Source organism: Chelonia mydas, chromosome 3, assembly GCF_015237465.2.
Source record: "Chelonia mydas isolate rCheMyd1 chromosome 3, rCheMyd1.pri.v2, whole genome shotgun sequence".
Classification (NCBI taxonomy): domain Eukaryota; kingdom Metazoa; phylum Chordata; order Testudines; family Cheloniidae; genus Chelonia; species Chelonia mydas.
Genome location: NC_057851.1, coordinates 3,053,607 through 3,063,480, shown reverse-complemented (window position 1 = coordinate 3,063,480; position 9,874 = coordinate 3,053,607). Strand labels below are relative to the sequence as shown.

At 68.0% G+C, this 9,874-nt stretch overlaps 1 protein-coding gene across 1 annotated transcript in view; it reads right to left on the bottom strand.

Moving 5' to 3' along the window:
- Nucleotides 1-395: 395 nt before the first annotated feature.
- GAREM2 (GRB2 associated regulator of MAPK1 subtype 2) overlaps nt 396-9,874 on the bottom strand; it is a 45,697-nt gene continuing 36,218 nt past the window's right edge. Inside the window, exons 4-6 of the mRNA XM_037893728.2 lie at nt 8,087-9,238; nt 4,931-5,094; nt 396-3,916 (exon numbers count right to left, since the gene is read on the bottom strand). Coding sequence (XP_037749656.1) covers nt 2,959-3,916; nt 4,931-5,094; nt 8,087-9,238 — 2,274 coding nt within the window. The 3' untranslated portion in view covers nt 396-2,958. The remainder of the gene's footprint in view (nt 3,917-4,930; nt 5,095-8,086; nt 9,239-9,874) is intronic.

Below are 9,874 nucleotides of genomic sequence, written 5' to 3'. Positions count from 1 at the left end.
ACAGCTGCGAGCGTAGGGCCCGTGCGGAGGGGCGCGGGGATCCGGCCCCAGCTGTGAGCGTAGGGCCTGTGCGGTGGGGCATGGGGATCCGGCCCCAGCTGCGAGCATAGGGCCCGCGCGGAGGGGCGTGGGGATCTGTCCACAGCTGCGAGCATAGGGCCCGTGCGGAGGGGCGCGGGGATCCGGCCCCAGCTACGAGCGTAGGGCCTGTGCGGTGGGGCGCAGGCATCCGGCCGAGCCCCTCCTGTGCAGTGGGGCAGGGATCAGGCCCTACTGGCCTAGGGTGAAGGCTGGAAGCAGCAGCGCCATCCTCCCTCCTTTGGATGGGGCAGCGGGCATGCAGCTGCCCCCCAACCAGCTTCTTTCATCCATCCCAGCTCCCAGGCCCTCCCGCCCCTGCAAACAGCCGTTCCCGTGGGCCGGGGCTGCCTTTTAAAATCTTTATTTCACTAATCCACAAGGATTAAGTTAAACCAGCAGAACCAAACCCAAGCCCGGCCCCGCCCGGTGGGGCTGAGAGCGCGGCACTAGCCGGCGTTAACCCGAACGAGGGGCGAGCGTCCGGGCGCCTGAACTGAGCCAGCCGGAGCCAAGCTCCTTGACAGGGCCGGGCGGGCGAGCAGCCGCAGGCCGCTGAATACCCCAGCCCCTGCGGCAGGCGAGTTAAACCCCCCGGCAGTTAACGACGAGCGAGCGGCAGGCCCCGCACCGGGGCCGAGGGCGGGGCGGGCTGGGTCCTCTTAGCTCAAGTGCTGGGGTGGGTGGCAGGCTAGAGACGCGGCTCGGATGCTGGCGCCGGGGCTCGGACGCTGTCCCAAAGGCCACGCTGGTTTGCAGCCATGTGCTGGGGGCTTGCCCCAAGCAGAAGGTGCTAGCGGTATCTCCGGGCACCCCGACAGCTGCCAGGCGGCCGCTGGGGCGGGGGCCCTGCCATGTGCCCTGTACGTGCCCCGAGGCGCGATGACCCCCGCGGGCAGGGGCAGCTGCACGGTGGGGGGAGGGCAGGCTGGGGGGCAGTGGGAATGGCTGGGTAAGAAGCATGGTGCCTGCACCACTGCCCCCCAGTCCTGCCCGGTGCTGCGGGCTCGGGCGCCCCAGCCAGCAGGAGAGAGGCCTTGCACCGGTCGCGCAGGCCCAGGAAGCTGCCGTGGCTGAGATGCCCGGGGAGCGGCAGCAGGAACCACTGGCTCCCTAGCCTGGTGCGGCCGCAGGAGCCCACAGGTGCCAGTCCCGGCCCGGGGGCAGAGACCTGACCAGCCGCTCGGGGCTAGAGGGGGGAATCTGAGTCCCTCCCTTAGCCCCCGTGGGGAGAGCGTGGGAATCTCTCCTGCCCCTCGCGCTCTGAGGTCCCTGGGCAGTAGCTGGGGCACGGCTCTTGGCTGCCGCGCTCTGCAGGGCCAAGCACCCCTCCTCCTGCCTGAGCTGCGGTGCCAGCCGGCAGGGGGCAGAGTGAAAAGCTCGGACTGAAACGCCCCAGCCCAGCCTGCAGTGCTGCCCGCGGGCACGGCCTGCCCCTTGCCACGGAGCCCGGCGGGGGCTGGGCTGCATACCGGTCCTTGGGGGCAATGAACGGGCAGTAACCCAGCCACTCAGGGAGCTTCCTGCAGCCAAGCAGGAGCACAGGCAGGCCCCTGCCCCTGCGGGGGGACGAGGGGGGAGAGGCAGCCCACCAAATTCACAAGGAAATGAATTGCAGCGAACTCTGCTAAGGCAGCAGGGAGGCCCCGCTGTTAAATGCAGGCAGGCCTGGGGCTCGGGCACGCGTCTCTGTTCAGCTGTCCAGGGCAAGGCTTGGCCCCGCCGCTGCGTCTGGGCTGGGCCCCGTGCTCGGGGCCGGGAGGGGGTGAGCCGGCATATACAGCCTGGCACTCCAAACCCCAGCCCTGCACGCTGACAGGGCAGGTCCTGGCTAGGGCTGTGTTAGCCCTTCTGGGGTGCAGTGTGCCCCAGTCCCCCAGCCAGCCAGCTCTCAGCACTGCCCCCAGCCCTCTGTGCCCACAGCCAGACCCGTCATTGCTCCCGGGCCCCCTTCCAGGCCGACGCCTTGCCCAGCCCTGCTGCCCACTTGTGCTCCGCTCCTCCGGGGGTGTGGGGGGCAGCCACCCACTAAGGCCCAGCACCCGCTGCCTACTGGGCACACAGGGGGCGACACTGAATCGGGGGGTGGGGGAGATTTAGGGGATGCAGCGCCCCCAGGAGGCTGTCATGGCACATGCTGACTAGAGGGAGGCTCAGGGCAGAGAGGGAGGATGGCAGCATGATATCAGGGTGGGGTGGGGGGAGGAGGCCCTGGGATCCACACCCCCCCCCCCGAGCATAGGTGTAATGGGGATCAAGCAATGGGGTGGAAGGGAACGAGGCCCCAGGGGAACCAGGCCAGCTGCAGCTGACAGCAAAGCTCCTCGTGGTCCAGAGCCGGGGGCCCCGTCCCATGACAGGTCTGGGTGCTCGGGGCCCCAGTGCCAGTGGGCTGCTCCCAGGCCCCTCGGCAGGGCTGTGCACACTGGAGGCCCCACATCTGTACACGTGGGCCTGGCCCCCATGGACTGGGTCATTGTGCAGGGCCCCACCCCGACGAGCCAGGTCTAGCCACAGAGCCCATCGTAGGCAATGGGTCATTGTGTGGGGGCCCACCCCAACCCCACAGGCTGCATCCACCAGCCAGGCCCCACAACCACAGGCCAGGCTCACAAGCTGGGCCCCATGTCCACGGGCCAGGCCCACGAGCAGGGCCCCAAGTCCACGGGCCGAGCCCACCAGCCGGGTCCCACGTCCACGGGCCGAGCCCACCAGCCGGGTCCCACGTCCACGGGCCGAGCCCACCAGCCGGGTCCCACGTCCACAGGCAGAGCCCACCAGCAGGGGCCCACATCCACGGGCCGAGCCCACCAGCCAGGCCCCACGTCTACGTGCCACGAGCCGGGCCCCACGTCCACATGCCACGAGCCAGGCCTCGCACTAGATCTTGGGTCGCCAGCCCTTGATGAACTGCATGATCTTCTTGACCTGCAGCTTGGTGAGGCGGAAGTCGTCGGCGAGGATCTCCTCGGGGAGCTGGACGAAGATGCTGCCGTCGATGCGCTCGCGGGCGAAGAAGCTCACCACGTCCTCGGAGAGGCCGATGAAGCGCAGGCACCGGGACACCTCCTCCACGGAGAGCGCCGCCAGGTCGGCGGGGGGCTGCCAGGCCGAGCCGTCGCCGTTCAGCCGGGGCGCGCCGGGCACGTGGCTGGCGCTCTCGCCCGGGCTGCTGCGCGGGGCCGACGCCGGCGGCACCTCGATGACGCCCTGCGTGAGGTAGACGCGGGTGACGCCGCCCTCGGCCCCGCGCACGATGGTGGGCGAGAGCGGCGCCGTGCTGCGGATCACCAGGCTCTCCGTCTCCAGGCTCTTGGGGGGCCGGGGCGGGGGGGCGGGGCAGGCGCCGCCCGCCCCCCCCCAGCCCTCCTGGCTGTAGCAGCGCTCCGACTCGGGGGAGGCGCTCTCGAAGGGGTCGAAGGTCTCCGGCGTGGGCGCAGAGGGGGGCTTCTGCCAGTCCAGGGCCTCCAGCCACTCGGTGGAGGAGGAGGGGCTGGGCGAGTAGGCGGGGTTGGCGAAGGGGTTCAGGGCCCCGAAAGGGGCGAAGCGTTTCTGGGGGTGGGGGGCCTTGAGGCGGGGGCAGCTGTGGTAGGTCTTGATGGGGGCGTCGCCCCCCAGGAGGGGCGTGGAGCGCCCGCTGGCCACGCTGGGGCCCGTGTCGGCGTAGGCCCAGGGGTCCGACCAGGACGTCTGGCTGGGCTGGGTGCTGGGCGGCAGGGTCCCCGGCAGCTGGCGGCCGGCAGAGTCCCCGGCCTTGCAGTCGCCCCAGGTGCAGGGGTAGCAGTAGAGGGAGTAGGAGTCCGGGGAGGGCGAGCAGCTCCCGCTCCGCGTCCCTGACCTGCCGGGAAGAGAGAGAGGGTCAGGCAGGGCGCAGCCGGCGGCTACAAAGGGCCTAACGCAGCGCCCGGATCTGCACCCCCAGAGCGTTGGGTCCACAGCCTGGATCAGGTCCCGACCCGTCCTAGCACCTGGCTGGGTGGAAATCGACTGGGCTACCTCACGGCTGGGGCATCTGCCACCATCCCCTTGGCAGGGCACGAGGGAGACAGCAGAGCATTGCCGGCAAACCGCCCCGGGGCCTGGATGGACGGACTGACCGTGGGGGCTGGGTAAGCCGAATCTCTCCAGCTCGGCTACAGATCCAGGAAAGGGCTAAGGCCAGCCCCACGTCCCCTAGACGTTGCAGGTTGCAGGGATTGAGAGAAGGGCCAGGCCCAGCGAGATCTAGGGGGCTGTGGGGGCATCTCCCCGGGTAGGGATAAGAGCCCCCCAGGCCCAGAGAGGGTCACAGCTGGACTGGATGGAGCGCCGGGGTGGGAACAGTCCTTCCCCGGCCCCACAGGATGGCACCTGGGAGGTCCAGTCGATGTCCCATTTATAGGAGTCTATGGTCCTGCCTTCATGTGATTGGCTTCCCCACGCATGGGCGGGGCCTCCTGGGGTGAGGGTGGGGCTCTAGGAGAAGGTAACCCCTCCCCCTCGATCAAGAGCATCTCATGCTTGTATGTTACTTGGGCCTGCCTCCCCCCTCCCACCCGCCTTTTCCAAAGCCCGTCCCCAATTCCAGGCGGTGCCCCTGTCCCCGGTCACCGAAACGCAGCCACCGTTGGGCTGGCAGGCGGCAGCAGGAGGCTCAGAGCTGGGGCAGTAGAGGGGAGATGTAGGCGGGGGCGACCCAGGCTGGAATGTGGCCAGGACACAGGCTCTGACGCCCCTGTGAAAAGGGCCAAGGGCGTCGCTGACCAGGCCTCGAGAAAGCCGCCACTTCCAGCCACAGTCACCGCCCTGGGCGCTGCCTGGCCGCCTCCCGTCCCGCCCCGGGGACTACTCCCCCGGCGCGGCCCCCACTCACGCGTCGTGGAGCCCGGCCGAGTAGTACGAGACGCTGGGACTGGGCGAGTGCGCCGGCTGGAGCTTTGGGAAGCGCAGGGGGACGGGTGGGCTGGAGGCGGCGTGGGGCCGGCTGCCCCGGGGCGGGACGGGGGGGGCATTCAGCAGGCGGCATTCCTCCTTCACCTGGAAAACACGAGGAGCTGGGGCTAGAGACAGCAGAGAGCAGCATGGACTCTTCCGCCCGAGCCCTGGGCGCCCGTTAGTGCTCGGACCCCTGCCCTGAATGCCCCCCCCATGCAACAGTAGAACGCCCCCCGTCCCCCAGGGCCCTGCCTTGCTTGGCTTCTTGGTGCCAGGCTGCCAGGTTTGTTACCACTAAGATACCAGCACCAGGAAGGAATCCCCCCAGAGGATAGCCGGGCTTTGGGAAGTGATGGTGCCCTCCGGACTGGTCCTGCTCCTGCATCCTTCCAGCCCACGGGCCGCAGGGAGGGAGAGGGCAGGAACTTTCTCTGGGCTTCTTGGCTCAGGTCTGGGCACGGCCCTTTTCCTGCGGTGTCCCCAGCTGTGGCAAAGCGCCCACAGGCGGGGCGGGGGCAGTGGATGTGCGGGGACGGCGCTGGCACAGCCCGCCTGCCACCCCGGCATAACGGCAGGGCACTGCCTCTCCCTTCGTGCCTGTCCGCGGAGCGGGTTCTTCCCAGCACGAGGAGCCCCCCCGGGAGTGCGGCCGAGTTGGAGCAGCCCCTGGGTTCCCTTCACTGGGACCAGGGAGATGGAGACGCACGATAGGCCAGATCCTGCCCCAAGACTGAAAAACTGGGCCCCACGGGCACAAGACAGCCAGGCTCTGGGTTCCCATCTCACCCCAAAGACACCCCCCATGCCCCAGCCAATCACACACCCAGCCTCGGTGTGATGAAGCGGGACTGTTCTTAATGTTTCCTCTGAATAATGTGGGGGTGCCTCAGTTTCCCCTAGGCAGTTCTTAAGTATCTAGGGGGTGGGGTAAGGGTGTATCGTCGTTGCAGAGCCCTAGAGGGCAGGTGTGTGCAGGGGTCTGGACCCAGAGAATGGCCGACACCCTGTTTCCTGGCAACTGATGGCCTGGGCCCTTCCCCCCTGCAAGGTGAGAGCTAAAGGGTTGGAGAACAAAGGAATCCGGTGACCTCCTGGCCCGGGAAAGGGACAAAGCCCAGAGGAGGAGGGGCTGGAGGGAGTTTCAGTTTGGGGCTGGCCGGGACATGGAGTGAAGGGCAGACGTGGTTGTCTGGCTCACTGCCCCCCAAAATGGACCCGGCTGAGGGGTCCTGTTCTCTGTACCTACAAGCTCTGTTTTAGACCATGTTCCTGTCGTCTAATAAACCTCTGTTTTACTGGCTGTCTGAGAGTCCCGTCTGACTGTGGAGTTGGGGGGCAGGACCCTCTGGCTTCCCCAGGACCCCGCCTGAGCGGACTCGCTGTGGGAAGCGCACGGAGGGGCAGAGGATGCTGAATGCTCCGAGGTCAGACCCAGGAAGGGGGAAGCCGTGTGAGCTGTGTGTCCTGAAGACAGGCTGCTCACAGGAAGGCGACTGCCCCAGAGTCCTGCCTGGCTTCATGGGGAGCAGTTCCAGAGCATCGCCCAGGGACTCCGTGACACTCGGCCCCTGCACACGGCCAGTAATCATAGAAACAAGGGAGGTCAGAGTAACCTACTGGCAATAGGGGCGGTATCCTGGCCTCCCCCAGGGGCTGGTCCACTGCAGGATAGCAGCCTACTACTGCTACCAGCTGTCGGATTTATTCTTTTCCCCCAACTGGTGGAGGTGATGGAGGTCCTGGATTCAAACCCTGCTGACAATCCAGGAGGGGGTCATTCCTCCAGCACCTCTTAGCACCTGGGCAATAGCCTTAGAACCCCACCGGCTTATTACCCCAATCCGGGCCCAGGACCCCAGCGCGCTCGGAGCTGTACAGACCCAGGCCCTGCCCCAAAGAGATTACAATCTAAGACGATCCTCTGCTTGCTGGCCCTGGGAAATGTGGCTGCTCTCCCCCAGCCTGTCTGCTCCCCTGGGGACCGGCAGCCAAGCGGATCTCACCGCAGCCCCCCAGAGCCTCAGTTCATTCGCAGTGTGTGCCAGCAGCGGCCTGGGCTGGGGGTGCTGCCATCACTGCAATGAGTCCCCCCCTACCAAAGAGCCACCAGCCAAGGGCCTGGGAGCGGGAGCAGGCTCAGCCGAGGCAGTGATGGAGAGAGAGACAGAGCCAGGCGCTTCCCAGCCCAGCTGTGCCGGCTTGAGTGTCCGGGATGCCCAGGAGAGCTCAGTCCGCCGGGCACTGAGCCCTTTAGAGCCCCGGGCTCTGAGCGCTGAGCCCAGCCCCACGGGTCCCCCCATGCCCAGCCCAGCTGGTTTCTCCCCAGCTCGCAGGGACGGGAGCAGGGGTCCCCGGGGCTCGGCGGAGAGCACGAACCCGGAGTCAGGCACGGGCCCCTGCCACCAGCTAGCGGTGCCAGGGCGTTCCCAGCCACGAGTCACAGCCACCACCCCTGGGCTGCTCTGCCCTGAGCCTGGAGGCCCAGGGAGCAAACCCGCGGCTGGCAGAAGTGAGGGCACATCGGCCTACGCAGCGGCACGAGGCCGGCCAGGCCTTCACCCTCTCCCCCGTCCTTAAAACACAGGTCTGCTGTGACAGCCTTTGAGCCCCTGCTTCCCCCTTGTACCTATCCACAGGATCTCATTGCTCCCACCCCGGCTTCTCCCCAGCGCGGGGGCTGTTCTGACTAGCAGGAAATCACCATGGGTGCGCGCCCTGCTGGCAGAAGTCACGTGCGGCTGCCTGGCCCCGGGTCCGCTTGGCTGACAGCTCATTAGGCCGAGGCTCGTGTCTGGAGTCAGCGACTGGGTGCAGGGAAGATGCACAGACTGACGGACAATTTCACCCAACCTAGGGCACCCGAGGCCGGGCAGGGCTCCCGGGTCCCTCCCTGGCTCTGCCGCTGCCTTGCTGGGGGAGCCTGGCTGAGCTGCACAACCTGGTTCTGTGTCTAGTGCGGGGATCGTGGGTGTGGGTGCTGAGGGGGCCCTTCCCATGGGGCGTTGGGGGCGCCCAGAGACTCAGGTACTGGGGCCGAAGGCCGTCATCTGCTCACGGAGGTGGCAGAACTCCGACAGCCAAAGGGATCGCTTACCGCCTCGGATTTGGGTGGGACGGGAGGCGGCGTCTCGCCCCCGGGCTCCTCCCCACGCAGGGCGGGTCGGTGGGGGGAGCCCAGTGGAGAGGAGGCGGCGAAGGACATGAGGTCGCGCTGCCCTTTGTTGGCGCTGCCCAGCCCCGGCGGGTTGCCGCTGGGCTCCGAGAAGTCATCCGGGTTCTGGTTGGCCCAGAGCTCCTCGTAGGGGATCTCCACCGGCTCCTGAGTCCTGAACTCGGGCTCGGCCCAATCGGGCGTCACGTACTCCCGCTCCGAGTCGGGGAGCTCAGACGGGGCCGAGCGCTCACGGCGGGGCAGGAGCAGCTGCGGGGCCTGCCCGCCCGGCACGGCCAGGGGGTCCTCGGGGGCGTGGGCCGAGCCCCCGCTGTAGATGCAGAGCGAGAGGCGCTGGAAGGCCGGAGCCAGCTCCTCGTGGGCACAGCCCTGCAGGCAGAGGCGGATGCGCCGGGGGCTGGCGCACTCCTCCGACAGGTCGGGCTTGGCCTCCCGCACGGCTTTGGAGTACTCGTCGGGGTCGAAGCGCTCCTGGCAGAGGGCGGCGCTGTCCCGCAGCAGCTTCTCCAGCTGGGGGTCGCCCCAGAGCAGCCCCTGGGGCAGGGCGAAGCGGGGCATATCGCTCAGCAGCAGGAAGTGGAAGGGCACCACGGCCTCCTGGCGCAGGATGCAGCTGAGCACCACCGTCTTGGAGATGATGCTGAGCAGCTTGTAGCAGTGGCCCTCGCGGATGGCGTGCAGGTCGTAGGGGTTGCGCGAGGGCCGGCCGGGCACCGCCACGTTGACGGGCAGCCGCACCTTCTCGATGATGCTGCGGATGGTGTGCTCGCCCTCCCGCATCTGCAGCTCCAGCGGGCTGCGGGTGCTGAAGCAGCCCTTGCACTGGAAGGGCAGGCTGAGGCTCTCGTTGGTGCGGTGGTTCATGCAGATCAGGCAGGGCACCTTGCCCTTGGCCGGCTTGCTGCCCAGCGGGCTCCCCTTGCCCAGCTTGCGCAGGAGGGTGGGGAGGCGCCACTTCTCCTTCGCCGCCTTGGCACACAGGATCTCGGCCTGGCCCATCAGCGTCAGCTCGTCGCCCGCCTGCAGCGTGAAGTTGTAGACCTCGCTGTCCTCGCTGAACTCCCCGGACACCACCTGGCGGGGGGACACATGGGCACCGGGGTTAACAGGGCCGGAAGTGGGGGCATGAGAACTGGGAAGCACAGGAGCACCAAAGGTTTAATGGGGCCAGCGAGGCGGCTGGCAGTGGGGGCAAGGGGGCTGGGAAGCACATGGGCCCTGAGGGGTGGATGGGGCTGCAGAGGCAGCTGGCACCGAGGGTGAATGGGGCCAGAGAAGTAGCTGGCACTGGCGGGGGGCACAGGGGCTGGGAAGCACAGGGGCACCAAAGGGTTAATGGGGCCAGCGAGGCAGCTGGCACTGGGGGATATGGGGGGGTGGGAAGCACTTGGGCCCTGGGGGGCGAATGGGGCCAGAGAAATGGCTGGTACTGCGGGCCGTGAGGGGGGCCACAGGGCTGGAAAGCACACAGGCCCCAAAGGGTGAATGGGGCTGCAGGGGCCCAAGAAGGGACCAGCCATGTCTGTGGCTCAGACGAGCGTTTTGGGTCCCATGGGACAGGATACCAAATGCCCAGGACTCTCCAGTCATCTGCGCCGGACCAGGCGCCTGCCTGGAGCAGAGCGGGCCAAGGCCGCGGCTCCCCGGTGCCAGGATCCCAGCGCTGCTCCCTGCAGGCCTCCTGCGCACCTGGCCCCGACCAGCCCGCTG